Genomic DNA, 16,217 nt, shown 5'->3' on the forward strand with positions numbered 1-16,217 from the left:
GTTTTGGAAGAGGGCACATATGACCTACTTCCTTATTAGAGAATGTTATGATAATCTTCCTTTTAAGAGTTGTTTATTTCCACTTTCAGTAAAATACTGGTTGACTTGTATCCTGAAACAAGATGACGCTTTTCCTTACATAAGTAGTGAGATTTAAAAAAAAAAAAAAAAAAGAAAAAAAAAAAAGGAGGGGGGGGGGTGGACTTCCTTTAAGTAAAACACGTGCTTTCGCTAGGTGATACCCACCAGCTAAATCATTGTGCCAGAGCTGCTGATTTCTCCTAAGAACAAGCACATGGTGATTAGACAAACTACCAGATCATCAACTATAATCTATGTAATGGTTTTTAGTGGGTCTGGAAGGGGGCAGAAGATAGGTCTATTAATTCAACTGCCCAATTTAGAAGGAATGCATAAAGTTTGAAGAACACTTTGAATTCCTGTGAAGCAACAGTTCTCAGTGCCTGATTAGGTTATGGGCAGGTGATTTATTCACCCTGCAATACAAAAGGGCAGGACTTCACTGTAGACCAGCTGTTCCACAGTAGCTGTTTGTGTGCATGCTCTTAGAGCAATGATTAAACTAAACAGGCTTAGGCGTTATCCGCCGAGGGGGAAACCACCACACATTACCACCGGGTTAGAACATGTAGGTTGGCAACTGCTACGTAAGCAGATGATGTACAGCAAATCACCTTCTTTCTTGTACTTCATAGCAAACATTTTATCTGACCTTGTATTAAGACAACCAGCTGCTGCTCCAAAAATATAATCCCGATTTAGCCTAGCAATTGCTAGCCTAGCCTAGCAATTCACCTTCGGTATGGGGAAACTCATGGTGACACAGACCTCCTGTAGCGCGACCGAAATGGAAGGAGAACCCTGTACAAGTCCCTAAGATCACTTCATTGACTTTCTTCAACTCCTTCCTTAAACATTCACCCCTGCTGCAAATCTCACAGATAATTTTCCAAAGGCTAGACTGGGGGTGCTCAACCCCTAGTTTGTGGGGTTTCCCATGGGTATAAAAAATTGGCGGCAAGGGAGTGGTGGCAGTATTAATTGCCTCTCCCCTGTTGCCAATTTTCTGAACCCATGGGGGAGCCTGGCAGGCTGAATAGCATGGCCCTGTGTGCTAGATTGGATGTGCAATGCTGGCGTGGTGCAAGCCCTGGCTGAGATGGTGCAGGACCCAAACCTGTGCACCGACCCTGGATGGATCCAGTCCATGAACCAGCCCCACGCCACCCATCTGGTCCACAATTTGAGCACCACTGGGTTAGATTGCTGGCTATGACTTCCTAAACAATATTATCTTCTTTTTACCTTCAGCTCCCCGCACTATCAGATGTATACACCTCTTGACTTGCACCATATACTTAAGCAGCAAGCTCTTTAGGGCAAGGACTATGTGTACAGGCTATGTGTATATACAGTTATTAATTGAATGAAGCTAAAGAGGAATGAAGGCGAAGTACCACCTCTCTCTGAAATGCTGGTATGAAGAAGGTTCCCAGGGGGAAATGGGTGAAAGCAGAACAACCTTTGCATTTACAGTTTGTCAAAATGGTTGCTTGGGTCCTAGGAAACTCTGGGCTTGGAGCAGCAGGTAAGGGTGCCCCAAGGAAAACCTGGAACTGGGCGAGTTCTACACCCTGGCAAAACATTTGTTTAAACCCAGCTGTGCCCCTCTCCAGCACCATGCATAACTCAGCCTCAGAGATTTCTATGTTGTTTGTGGCAGGGCTGGTGGGCTGCATGCGAGAAACAAAAGTGGGGCTCTGGTCTCCTGCTGAGCTGCTGCTCCTCCCAACACTCCTGGTGCAACAGCTAGAGGAGGCTCCCACTCTCTCCTCTGCAACATAGCCTGGCATAGCTGGGGGAGCTGAGGGCAAATTTGCGGCCATGCATGTGTGGTGCAGTGGTGGGGGGTAGAGCGGGACATTGGTACACGATGCAGCTGCGAGATGAAGGTGCTGGTGCACCAGGGTTGGAGGTTGTGCGTGTGGCGTGCGGTCCAGAGGGCCCATGGTTTGCCTTGGTGCGGCCCAAAGGCAGGCAGCCCCTGCCGATGCAGCCTGCGGGACATTTGGCCCTCACCCGGTTAGAAGTTGGAAAGGCCTGCTTTGTGGCAAAAATTACTTTGATTAAAATCCTGTGATCAAGCATTTCTGTACGCAGCTTCACTGAGAAAGAATCGCAGATGAGTCTCAAAGCCAATGCTCCAGAAGGGAGAATTCAAGAGACCGCAATGCTATTTCAAGACATGCTCTTATGACCCACTCTGCCTATCAAACAGCCATGAGATGGTGCTACTTGTTAGCAATAGAGCACTCATTGTAGCTTATTGTATTTCTCTCCAGTGATATTAATGGGAGATGCTGAAAAATTATATTGCGATTGTTGCACTGAAGTGAAAAGAAGCCCTAATGCAATTATTTATACCTTCAGGAATGAAAACAATGAGATGATATTGTCTTGAATGACCTTTCCTAAGTATGGGGATATAGCAACTTGCACAATAGGCTCTTGGTTCATGTTTCAATTACTGACCTTTACTGTGGAGAAAATTAATGCAATTTTCATCGTAATCCACCCGTACAAATAAGATCCATACGCAAGGTTTCCACATGCTAAATCTAACACAAATGGAAAATGTCAGCTGTTTGCTACTGGAGGAATTTGACTTTTATTTGTTCGGCTAGAACCTTTTTGAACTGTGCTCATAAAACTTCGTATATTTTTGGTACCAACTAGTGCAACAGAGAATTTCTTGTATCAGGAAAAAATGACTTTTTCCCCCCTTTGGGGATTTTTTTTTCCCCCAAGCACAAGCTACTTGATATTTCTTGGAAGCTGAGAAATAACTTGGCTCACAGTCATAACTTCATTTGATCTGAACCTATTATTGTAGATCTCACTAGCTAAGCAGGGCTGGACTGGCTCACAATTTGGATAGGAGACCTCCAAGGCAACAGGAGGTGGTGCTGATTCGGGGAAAGGGCACTTTTCCCTCCAACTCCCCCTCGAATTGATTTCCAGGCCTGGCAATAGCCACGAATTTGCTTTGTCTCTTGGAGGAAAAGCAAAACTGTGATCCGGGCAAGCTGAAGTCATGAAAGAGTCCAAGTCTCTTTTTAAAGAGAGTATGCTATTGCATTTATGCACAAGGGATCTGCCTACTCATCCAGTGCTACAGCAATTATCTACACGGGGGGAGAGAAACAGAGATGGGGGGTAAAGACAATGACCAGACAAGCTGCATACATTTTGACTTGTATGTAGCTTGTCTATACCTTTGTAGTGGGGAGTGAAAGATGCCTCGGTGAGGTCATTTTAAAACAATTCCTACCCCAGACAGCCTGACAGACCCCAGAGCTGACATGATGCAGTCCGAACTCCCCATCCAAAATGGCAAGGATCCGAAAAGGCATTCATCCACGGAGCAGATTGTGCCAAAGGGACGCAATGCTCTTATCTTGCGCAGTACTCTGTGCTGGTATTTGTGGGGGAAAGGGCGAGCTGGCAATTAAGCCCTGTCATTTTCAAGACAGATAGTTTAGGTGGAGGGGAGTTAATCTGCTCTTCTGTTTTTGAACTCTGCGTCTGTGCGTTTCTAATTTGTAAACAGTTCATCTCTCCGAGGGCGTGTTACAATTCCCAGAAGCATGGTCTGTTATGTCTAACATGCAACAGAATCCAGAAAAGCTCTGTGTGTGAGTATTTTGATACAACACGATGATAGGAAACAGAAACATTGACCTTGTGTTCCCAGTCCCAGCTAGCAGATTTCAATGTTAGGAGTTCCTGTACTAGGGGAAAAAAAAGTCCATCCAACTTTTTTTTTTTTTTTTAAGTGCATTTTTTCTGTTGAAATGTAGACATCACATTGAGATAATGGCATCAAACTATAATTAATTTGCAAAAGTGCTCTAATCCCCATCCCTTCCCACCACTGCCACACTTGAAATACTGTAATGTACTTAAAAAAATGAATCTCTCCTCCACTCACACAAGTAGCTCCCATATAATGGGGAGCTTACACTATTATAAGGGGGCATAATGGGGAGATTATACTATTATAAGGGAGTATATACCCCACAAACTGAGAAGTGAATACCCGCAGAGATGGTCCATTTTACGGTTACTGTGAGACTAAGGTATAGAAAGTTATGCTGCAGGGCATTTTGTATTGCAATGGCACAGTTTATACAGAGGCTGAAGGGCCTCCATCGAGTGGTGTGTTCCTATGAACCTGGCTCTGAATGGCTCATTTTTCAATAAAGGACTGTAGTGCATGGTCCACGGGGAATTCAGGACAATATGTTGATTCATCACACCTTTAGAATAAAAAGGAGTGGAGGGGAGAATCTGTGCAATGAACCCTGTGTCTCCCAGTAGCAAAAATAATTAGGTTAATCACCTTGTTTAATTGCAACAATCATAGGAAAGCAGGGCTGGAAGGAACCTCATGAGGTCATTTAGTCCAGGACCCTGCTCAAGGCAGTATCACCCTCGACTCCAAGCCAAATGTCTGTCTTGAAAATTTCTGGCCTTGAAAATTTCCAGGGATGGCGATTCCATAACTGCTCTACGTAGCTTGTTTCAATGCTTGACCACCCTCGTAATCCAAACCTCATCTCCAAAAGAGAATAATCTGTCTTTATCCTCTCTATAATCACCCTTCAGGTAGCTAAGATTGAATCAAATCGCCACTCAGTCTTCTCTTCTCTAGACTAAACAACCCTAGTTCTTTCAGCCTGTCTTTGTAAATCAAGCTTCCCAGTTCTCTAATCATTTTGGTCTCTCTGCTGGACTCTTTCCAATCTGTCCACATTCTTCTTGACGTGCGGGGCCCAAAACTGGACACAGGACTCCAGGTGAGGCCTCACCTGTGCTGAACAGAGCAGAAAAATCACTTCCCTTGACTTGTGACACTTCTGTTAATGCAACCCAGTATGCTGCTGGGTTTTCTGTTGCTGTTTGTTTGCTTTTTTAAAAGCAAGAATACACTTTTGGCTTCTATTTAGCTTATGATCCACTATAATCCCCGGGTCCTTCCCTGCAGCCTTGTCAGTCATTCCCCAGTCTGTATTTGTGCATAGAGAGTTACTCCATCTCACTTGCAGGACTTTGTATTTGTCGCTGCTGAATTTCATTCTGGCTGATTGTGGACCATTTTTCTGGTCTATGCACGCCATTCTGGACCCGAGCCCTACCCTCCCAGAGCTTCTGCAGCTTCACTTAACTTAGTTAAATCCACAAATTTGCTAAGTGTGCACTCAATCACATTGTCCAAATCATTAATGAAGATGTTAAACAATACCAGACCCAAGACAGACACCTGGGGAACCCCACTTGATACCTCCTCCCAACTAGACATTGAGCAATTAATAACTATTCATTGAACACAAGGATCCAACCTGTTATGTATCCACCATACAGTATTTTAGTCTAGTAGTCTGCATTTCCTTAGCTTGTTCATGAGGATGTTGTGGGAGACAGTGTCAAAAGCTGTGCTTAAATCAAAGTCTATCATATCCAATGCTCTCCCTGCATCCACAGAGTCTGTCATTTTATTACTGAAGGAAATCAGGTTGGTCAGGCATGAGTTGCTCTTGGATCTTAAGAAGTTTGACCATTTTCTGCTTTTTTGTTTTTGTTTGAAAAAACGTTCTCACCGAGAAAACGTACGCAAGTTTATTTTAGTGCTAATACCGACACCAGAAATGTTCAGGAGCGGGCAGAGAACTCTGTGGATTTAGGATCCTTGCATCAGGGAATGGCCACAACTCTACGACAAAGCTGACCAACCACACCATGCGAATAATCAACTTTAAATGAAATTATTTGGAGCAATACTTGTTGCTTACAGCCCATGAGAAATCCATAGCCTAAACAGTACCAATAAGTAGTACTAACTATTCATACATAAGTTTAAATAATAAGCAAAATACCATCCTTGTAAAAGGTGAGACTTTCAAAAGGTTTTTTTCTTTGTGTGCGCGCGTGCACACATATGCACATGCGTATATGGGTTTTTTTGTTGTTGCTTGCTTAGCAGTAACCTTGATGCATACAGATGAAATTAGTGTATGCACTAATGGTGGAACCAATACGCATTTGAATGATTAAAAATTTTACCTGAGCATCCTCTTAATATGTGGAATATTCAAGAAGTCACATGTTATCTGTTATATAATTCAAAAGAAGTTTCCAGGAACCTTGTGAATATTTACTTCCTAATGTCAAACTTTCTTTTCCAGGCTGTAACTTGTAAAAATAATTCTGCACCTTTTAGCCCTGAAGTATATAGACCATCAGATTCTCCGTTGCTTAGTTGCGTTTTCTCTCAGCTGTATACATTAAGTTCCCTTAATCTTTTTTCATGTGCCATGCGCCCTCTAATCCTTTTTGTCGTTTGTCAGCCTAGTTTGATTAACTGAAAAAAAATCCAATGCATCTTTCATAGTGATGTATAAGGATGAGAAAGTATGTTCAGTGAAAAGAAGGACCTCTCTCCAACCCCAAATCTTTGCATGTTCAGCAGCTGAACTAAATTAAAAAAAAAATTTGGAGGCTCTGAAATGTTAAGATAATTCTCACCAGCCCTCAGCACTTCTGAGCCCCAATTTGGGCCAAAAATGGAAGTGCCAAATCCCATAGGAAATATTTTTCTTGTCAACTTTCTCTCTGAGATTGGAGCTGGAATTGTTGAGAAATCTTGCAGTCGGGAAAAAGAAAGTCCATTTGCATGAATTGTCACCATTTTGAGAACCCTAGAGGAGCTAAGTGCGACGTGTGCCTATGTGCTCCAAACAGACACCTGTGCTTTGGAGTACTTATCTAAACCAAACCTGAAATAGTTTCAGGTGTGCTAATGATTAAATTATTAATTTCCCTAGGCTATGAAGAGGAGAAAACCAGCTAGAGTGGGGTAAGAATGCACTGTTCTCATTCTCCTGGTTCTGTCTCATTCTAGCTAATATATCCACTAGAGATGTGAAAGGTTAAATGTTTAAACGATAAATACCATTTATGCATTACTGGTTAATGTTTAGTGCAGGGCACAGTCCAGTGGGGAGGGGAAGTGGCACAGTGCCCCAGGACCAGGAAGACAGCAGGGTGGGCAGGAGGATGGAGAGAAGAGGAGAGCAACGAGGAAGAACTAATACCCATAGCTAGTCTGCTCCCTCCCCCACAGCGCACCAGTGGCTGTAGTGGGCTGGGAAAGCCACTTACCTGCTGCTGCCACCCGCAGCTTCACATGGACTGTGTTGTCCAGCAGGGCTTGCCACCACCTCCTTCCCTCCCTATCAAGGGGCCTGGGGAGTGGCTCCCAGCAGCAGCTGTGTCCGAGCGGGTCGGTGTGTGGCTCCTGGCTCCCCGTGTTGCTCCAGGCAGGTAGCTGCAGCCCCTCTCTGGTGGCAGGGTAGGACAGGGCAAGGCAGGCACTGAGCCAGGGAGCTACACCCCCCAGCCAGGACTAGGTACGTGTTATTGATTAACCATTTCACAAATATAATTAGAGAAGGTCAAACAGATCATTTTGAAATAGTATATACATCCTTAGTATCCACATCAGACAATTACCTTGTCATCCTCATCTTCATCCTCATCCAAGCCCATAATCTCCTGAAAAACATACATCCATATTAAAACCAGAACGTGTGTTCCTCGGGACACAAGCAAGCACTCACAACATTTATGGAACTGTTAATAGTGTTTCCTTTTGTATATTTTCCCTTGTTACAAGCGGTGTCATTCTCAAATTGGGCTTGTCAGCCAGCCACAAATGGATTATGTATACACCACGATCCAGAGGATCAACAGTTGCCTGCTCAGTTTCCCCTGCAATTTATCTGCAAACCTTCCTTTAAAAAAAAAAAATCCAATCACGTCCACCTTTCAGATATATTATTTTGTGTTCCAAGGACTTAAAAAAAAATCATAGTGTGCAATTGCCCATACAAATTTTAAGTCTAAATACAGCCATTAGTGGCTGTGTCCAGTAGTTTGAAAGCAATAGGCTTTTAAATTCATTGCCAAGTTTTACTGTCTGTAAACAGCTTTGTTCTTAGTATGACAAATGAACCAGTTGGTATGTCAAGGCTGAAGCTTCTATACTCAGTTTGTTCTATCCTCACTGCTACAATGACTGCTCTCTCTCCCTTTAGGGCCATTACTGAAACATTAGACAGTAGAAAATACATTAGTATGAACATAATCAATCTCAAGAATCACATACAGATTTCTATACAGCATTATTCCTTCACTTTGACATCTATTCTGACAGGTAGGAAAGAAAACAAAAGACTTGGCTCGGGCTTGAAATTAGGGACACTTGGCTTTCTATTCAGGCATTTTACCAGCTGAGTCTTTAACAAGTTACTTGAGATCTTTTTTTGTTTAATAAGATTTTAACAACTGCACTAAAAGAGAGCTGAAATGTGAGGGTGTAGAGAATCACATATAAAGGTGACTTTTTTCAGGAAGAAATCTAAACTGCAGGGCTCAAATACCTGAGTTTTACATCAAGAACAGCCAGCAACTTTGCTCCAATATGGTACGCAGACAAGTGAATAGCAATATTTTATTTTTGAGTTTTTTGCATCTGAAGCTCTCATAGCAACTTCATGAATTTAGTCTCACAGCCGAGCGAGGCCTGGATTTTCTGGTTGTACACCAGGCCTGGATTTCCAAATAATGTTGCATGTTTTTGTATTCGAAGAATATTGTCTGTTTACATGTGCACATAAGGATGCAGAAGCTAATCCACAACATGTACACCCAAGGTCCAAATAAGTAGGAGAAAAAATTGACGGTGCACAAAGCACTGGTGTGTTGAGAGGGAAAGCTATACTAGCCATCTATCTCACCAGAGAGGATGCAACTAGAAGCAGCACTTTATCACGTGTTTGGAACTGCAGGAATTCAGTTCTGCCCATTCATGAAAAATAAAACAGCTGCTTCAATTAAGTGAATAATCTATATGACCCCAATCCTGCCAAGCGCTTCAGCACACACGTGTAGCTTTGTTCATGCGTGCATCCTACGGAGCTCAATGGCACCATTATGTGCCCAGATGGTGTGAATTGCTCCTAGGCTACGTGTGCAAAGGAAGTAACCGACTTGATTATCTGGCGTGTTGAAAGTAAGTAATTCTGTTCTCTTCCACCCTGCCTGTACATTGCACTTTGCAGCATGTCACAAGCACAGCAAGGGCAAACCATGCAATCCCATGGATTCCAGCAGGATGCGGTCTGCTAGAATATCCAACCAACTCATCAGAGAATGGAGTGATGGGACAGTGACAAATGTTAACACTGCATTTACCTGCCTTCATCTGGTTAGTCAGACACTCAACATTATTTTATAGATTACCTTTTGTATTTAATAAACTATTTGTCCTGGATTCTCCCCAGCAGGGAATCCCCATTCTCATGATAGAATACAGACTCTGGGAACACAGACAACAGCCTTCCAAGGTACCTTGAACTTTGCTGAGATTGGAGATTAGCAGCCCTCTTCCTATCTGTCTTTATGTCCAATCTGCGTACAATGGCCTGGTATCAAAAATGTAATTTCCACCACTTTGCAACCATATTTTCACCTGGGAATGACTCAATTTTTAACTGGGTGAGTTGTGTCTAGTGCTAGTTTAACATGATTATTGTATTTGCTAGGCCCGGGATGCCTTTCCTGTGGAAACTCCATAGGATTGTGTTATGTAAAGTTGTGCTTTCCATTCAAAATCCAAGAAGGGAAATTTATCTGTATTTCATTAAAGCAATTATCATAGGCTTAAAAACAGAATCTTTCAGGCTTGAATGTACTCTGTTTATACCTAACTTGAAAGACACACAGGTGCATTTTATTGTGCACAGAAGTATAATGTTTAATGTAAAAAAAATAAAGTCACTGACATGACACTTCATAACAACAATTATAGTATGTGGCAATTTACTTTTGAGGAGAAAAGGAATTTTTGTACAAGAATCTATTTCTATAAAATAGAAAGCTAAGCGGTTTATATTTTGGATGACATATCACAGGACAGATTTTTTTTTAAACCAACCTCCCCTTTGGGATTCGGCACATCTTCTTCGGCCCCTTCGAGTTCTGATTCATTACCAAGTCAAAAACTGTGAGGATGGGCATGGGATCCAAATTTTGTCTCTTTGAGTGAACCAAGGATTCATTCTTTAATTAAAACTACTTGAAAATTTACTGTAGCTTAAGAACAGTAATTCCGCTTCCTCCCACCCGCCACATGCACACACAATGGTTTATCAAATGCAATGAATCATGGAACTTTAGTGACTATTATTTTTCACCTCAAATATCCTGCAAATAGAATAATGTTTAGAGTTTTCTTAAAGTCATTAATAAAGAAGACTTTTTGTTCAAGGGCAAATTCCAGCTGGACCTGAAACAGTGTTACTTCACTTGCCTGGGCATCTTGGGTGTTGTTGACCTTCCCCGTTGTGAGCAGAGAGAAGTTGTAGACAAAAAGCAGCAACAAAGCCAGAGGCACCATGTACAGCTCCATGTGCCAAACAGTGACCACAAAAATCTATGAGAATAAAAGCAATGAAAAGGAATAAAAGGGTGTTTATAGACAGAGACAGATGCACACACACACATACACACACAATAAATCCTTTCAGTCATAATTCTTATGTATATTCATCCTTGAATCTCTGTTAACCTCATTTTTCATTTTAATAAAGAAAGGCTGCTCAGATACTTTCTTCTTTTTCCATTTTGCCTGATTCATTAAGCTGCCGTATGTTAGCTTCTCCTGCTCCCTCCCAGTACAAAGCCACGAGTATAATGTTAGTTTATGAACATTATTCCCTCCTTACTGAGACTCTCCCAAGCCTCGACATGCGTTGTTCTCATTCCCAACACACAACAGACATACTTGCTACTTTTACAGAAGTAAATCCAGTCTGCTCCCTCAAGGTCTAATAGACAACAGCTTCCACGGAACAAAACAGGAATCTTTCCTTTGGTCCCCATGAGAGCTACCTTACAGCCCCATCTACTCCTATGTATCCTCTCCCTTGGGGAATATCTGTGGATTCTTTAAATGTTACATCTCTCCTGCCACTACTTCCTTAAGCCCACAGCCATATTTCTTCCCATGGGGAAGGCACAGCAATATCCATAGGGCAGATCTCTGCATGACTCCTTCTCTCCCACATACACCTTCCTAGGGTGCTGTTCAAAAAAATCCTACCTTTCACCCCTGACCCTCCAGCCATTAATTTCCACCTGGACAGGGATACCTGATCAAGGCTAGCAATGCCAAGAGCAGAAGCTATATTTCATACTGTAGCAGGGCACTACGGTGTGCCTGCTCCTCTGAGGACAGAAGCAGGCTAGCTAAAGAGCCCTGCAAGCTAGGCAGAGCTCCACAACTGCAAGTTGCCTCGGCAGCAGGCTAATGAAGGAATTAGCTGGCACCTGCTCATGGTCAGCTGATCAGAAGGCAGCAGGGCCCTGGGCACATATAAGGCCCAAAGCTGAGGCTGGCAGGAGTTAATTCTCTGGCAGCTGAGAGGGGAAGGAGCTCCTGAGTGAGAGCTACCCAGAGACCTCTGGTTGCTTGATCTGCCTGCAAGACTAACAGGGCTCCAGGAGCTCATAAGGCACCCAGGGCTAGGAGACATGCACTACTAAGGGAGGAGTTTGCCTTCTAAAAGGGGCAGAGTGTGGCTTCCATCATTATTGTTATGTCATAGCCCAGGGACTTAGGTTTATGATGTCATTTGCACTGGTGGTTTTGGGATGAGGCTATAAGGGGAGGTGGATGCTTCATTAGTGCCCAGAAAGGGCCACACAATTGGGTAGAACCCCAGCACCAGAGGGCACAGCTACAGGGGCTGGAGAGCCCAGCACCAGCGAGGTGCAGCTACAGGGGCCGGAGAGCCCAATGCCAGGAAGGCACAGCAGACAAGGGCCAAGCCCCAGTGACAAGAGGAGACTGATTAAAGCTACTGCCTCAAAGCCAGCCCTAACACACTTGGTTTAAGCTACAAAGCCTAGCTACATAACAGGCGTGGAGGCCAATTAGTTTGAGAGCCCCAACAGAGGGAACAATACTCATATACCGTCCGCAAGGCATGGGGTGCGGTAAGGGAAGGTATGGGGTTCAACAGCACCATGGCTGCTCAGAAACTTATGGGCAGCCTCCCTACTTACGATTTTTACCAACAAGACGTGGCAGGAGAGATTAGAAAGCACCTGCAAGGCAGAGCTGGCACAGGCATGGAGCCCTCAGGGCATCACAGCCATTCTTGGACCCCACACCATGACAGATATCAAACTGATTTGCAAAGAAGTGGTGCAAAGAAGGATGTAGCTTTCAAAATGGAGATTTACAAAGAACACATTGTGTTTTTCAACAAAACTGCACTCAATCAAGCAGCTTTTTGAGTGATGATTCCTTCACATATACAGGGAGTAGTAAAATTTATGTCTGGTAACAGTACCTGAACAAATTCCAAACTTGGAGCTAATGGTTAACACAAAATAAAGTTTACAAGCTAGGTCCACAACTACCATAAAAATCATGTTGCGATTACATTCCTTTTTCTACCTACACAAGTATTTGCAGAAGGATGGACTAATGCTATTAACAGCTTTGAGCTATTTCAAACAACTACCACTTAAGACAATATACATACACACAATTGCTTTTTACTTGCATCCAGAAACAAGCCTCTGGACTAGACAAAATCTAAAATACAGTAAAACAACAAAGGTGCAAAAGATTCAATGAATTAGATCCTCCTTCCAAAAACAGTGAGGAAGGGAGAAACTCTAGGAGTAACAACAGATAAGTCCCCATGTCCTTTACCCTTTAACCTCTCAGACTTTGCTGACAAAAGTATCAACTTTAATTTGTGCCAATGGCTTTGGGATAGGGATAAAGACAGCATTGACTTCTAGCCCGTATACTCGTAAGGAGTTTTGGCACAGATTTCAACAAGGCCAAGATTTCACCCCCCTGCAGAACAGTCAAAACTGAATGCTGAAAACAAAATACCTTTTTTCCCCCCGAATTAGACAAGCTGCCAGTCATCATTCACCTGGGGCAAAACTCCGACCACTGACTAAGGGGCAAAAGACTCCATATTCTACTATAACCCATTCCAAGCCAGCCAATCCCACAGCAACAGTACTATTTTTTCAAATATACCAGACTTTGTGTTAGCTGTTGCTATGGCAGGAATTAGGCTCTCATCTTATTATCAGCATTCATAGCCCAGTAAAATAGCATCTAAGATATACATGACACTACAGATCCATATCACTGATTGGCAATGTAGGAAATAAGAACAGGAATGGGTTGAGTTCTTGATCAAAAAAAAAAAAATGACCACCATTGACTTCACTTATGTATGACAATGTAGCAACAGAAGTACAGGCATTTGGCCAGAGCAAAGATAATGCTTAGCTACCATTGCAGGAAATTTTGATGCAGTAAAAAATGATTGCAGAGTCCAGCTATTCGAGGGTGGGAAATGCTATTCAACAGAATTCCCCAACAAGAACAGATTCTTCTGAACCCCCTTTGAGTATTGTGCTTCTGACTGTTTAACATACCTGAGCTACAGAGAAGTCATTTCAGCTCTGCTCTGAATCCAAATACCATCATGAACAAGTATGGCCTCTGATACATATCTAGCCCACATTTTGTTTTTGAGGGGGCACTATGCAAGACTAACTCTTAACAATGCAAGTGAACAATGTAGACTCTTCAGTCTACTGAAGGTTTTATATACAAGATCCATCTAAAACAGTGGTCTTCAACCTTTTCAAGTAGGACATCACCTTTGGCATTTAAAAGCAACCCAAGATCTACTGTGCACTGCCATCCTCCCCTCCTACCAGGTAAGTCCGTGGGGAGGGAAGGAGAGGGGCAGATTGAGGCAGAGGGAGAAAAATGTATTTGGGGGCACACCTCCCCAGCAGGTAAGTCCCACCCAGCCAGGGCCCCACTCAACTTACCCATTGTCCCTCACCACGGGGGCCTCAATCTAGCCCCTGCCCCTTCCCTCCCCCACTGACTGGCCTGCTGGGCACATGCATACACACAGGCACTCAGCCCCCTACCCCAGCCTCAGATCAATTCCAAGAGGCTCCGAGATCTATCGGTGGATCAAGATCCACTGGTTGGTGACCACTGACCTAGGAGAACAGGGAGTTGTCTTGTTATGACATGGCAGACAGAGTTTGAATTACAGGGGCGCTTGGGGTGGGGAGTGTCTGAGTCCCTCCATAAGAGATGAGGGCCCACACCCTAAGAGACAAGAACCCCCCCATGGGCTGGTCAGCACCCCTTTGCCCCTCCCCACCCCCTACAACAGCTGGGAGCCCATGCACCACCATGCACAGTCCCTGGCCCACCCCACTCCTTTCTAAGCAGCCCAGGCAGCAATAGCTCCTTCCAGGTACCACTGCTGCTGGCCCTCGCCCCGTGGTCATGGTGGGGATCCATGAGCACAGCCCTAACCCCAGCCAATTTTTTTTTGCGGACCCCTCCCCACGAGTCGAAGTGTAATTCAAACCCTGATGGCAGAGGTTCAACTGGACAGCCCTGCACCCTGGCCAGGAGTGGTGCATGGGGAAGCCACAGAGGCCAAGTGGCCACTATCAGGCCAGCAACAGTAGCAACTATTATTTTTGCACCCCGCCAACCCTGCAAAGTTGGCACCAGGGGCTGGTACCCTGCTCAACTCTAAAATTCCATGGATCCATTTCCAGGATCAAAGCTCATGTCTGTATTTTTAGTGCATCTGTCATCCTAATCTCTAGACTAGACGACCCAACAGAAGTTCCTCATTGTAATTCTAATATGACCTTGCAAACCATCTGTCCATTCGGCAAATTATAAAATCAAGGTCCTGTCAATGTGTGATCATTACAAATCCCAAAGCACTTTTTACATGCCTAAATTTTTAGCCCCTCTGATCTGGCCACATTACCTTTTTCAGTTAAAAAAAAATCTAATTTATTTGCAGAGCTCCACAGCAATTACTTCCTTTCTTAAACCACTACTTCCTTTCTTCAAACTGTTTTATTCTTATGCTATTGGTGGGCTGCCAAATTGCAACCCACAGGTAGCAGCACTTCAGTAGAACATCCACCCCAAATTAAATAACTAACTAAAAAGCCATATAAAAAAGGCTGTTTTGCTACTAAAGTCACAGTAGAGAGAATTTCAATCTATATCGCACAATACTGTGATGTGACAAATTTGAATACTCAGAAATTGTTCCGAGATGCAAAGGGACTGCTTTGAACACAAAGTGTATAGTAGTTTTAAGTTGTTTGTGACGTGCATAACATTTTGTTTTTATAAATGATTGAGAAACATCTGTAACCCAAGAATAATCAAAACAGTTTCTACAGAAATACTGCTGCACATTAGGTAGCAGTATTCTCATGTTATCATCATCTCTTAGTCAACATCAATGGGCAGACTCCAGCATCAGATTGCCCCATAATACCAACTCATCTGTGCGATCTTCTTGTCAAGATTTTAAGCAGGCACCTTTGAAATTTCTTTTGTGCTGTCCCTGATGTATGGGAGATGTGTCCTGTAAAGTTGCACAAAGCCGACTGGTTTCCTTCCTTCAAAACCATCATTAAACAAAAAAAAACAAAAACCCTCTTTCTTCCCATGACCCATCCAAAATTGGATCATGGTTAAGCTGCTGATTTGTTATGACTGACTACAGTCTGTTGTGCTGTCTGACATCATCTCATTTCTTGAACCCTCTTCCCCCATCCATCTACCTGTACCCAAATTTATCTTAGCTCATTAGAGCATAGGCCATCTTTTTGTTCTTTGTTGGTACAGCACTTAGCACAAGGGTCCATGACTGAGGTACTACAGAAATATAAATACTAAAGATGAAACTGGGCACAGATAGGTAAACCATCATGCCCAGGATCAAAGTGAGTCAGTAGCAATAAGAGAATTCAGGAGCCCTCATCCCATATGTGCTATTATGACAATATTTCACTACTGCTTTACAATATTCATTAGACTAACCTCAGTTGACTCAAGAGAAGTCATTATACTATCGCCAGTTGTATAAATAGGCTGCATATTCTAGATGAGAACAGTTAAAGAGTAAGAGAGGAAGCCAATTTCCAAAACAAAACAAAAAAAAAAATCAGTTTCCCCACCCCCCATT

The 16,217-nt window shown here is 43.2% G+C and overlaps 1 protein-coding gene across 3 annotated transcripts in view; it reads right to left on the reverse strand.

The window, feature by feature from the left end:
- Positions 1 to 16,217, reverse strand: part of MCTP2 (multiple C2 and transmembrane domain containing 2) — a 235,120-nt gene that overhangs the window by 24,972 nt on the left and 193,931 nt on the right. For all 3 annotated transcript variants that reach the window (XM_019504031.1, XM_019504030.1, XM_019504029.1), the window contains 2 exons: positions 10,454 to 10,576; positions 7,594 to 7,635 (listed from right to left, as the gene is read on the reverse strand). In XM_019504031.1, coding sequence (XP_019359576.1) covers positions 7,594 to 7,635; positions 10,454 to 10,576 — 165 coding nt within the window. The remainder of the gene's footprint in view (positions 1 to 7,593; positions 7,636 to 10,453; positions 10,577 to 16,217) is intronic.

This window comes from Gavialis gangeticus, unplaced genomic scaffold, assembly GCF_001723915.1.
Source record: "Gavialis gangeticus isolate Ggan-Ray unplaced genomic scaffold, GavGan_comp1, whole genome shotgun sequence".
Taxonomy (NCBI): Eukaryota; Metazoa; Chordata; order Crocodylia; family Gavialidae; genus Gavialis; species Gavialis gangeticus.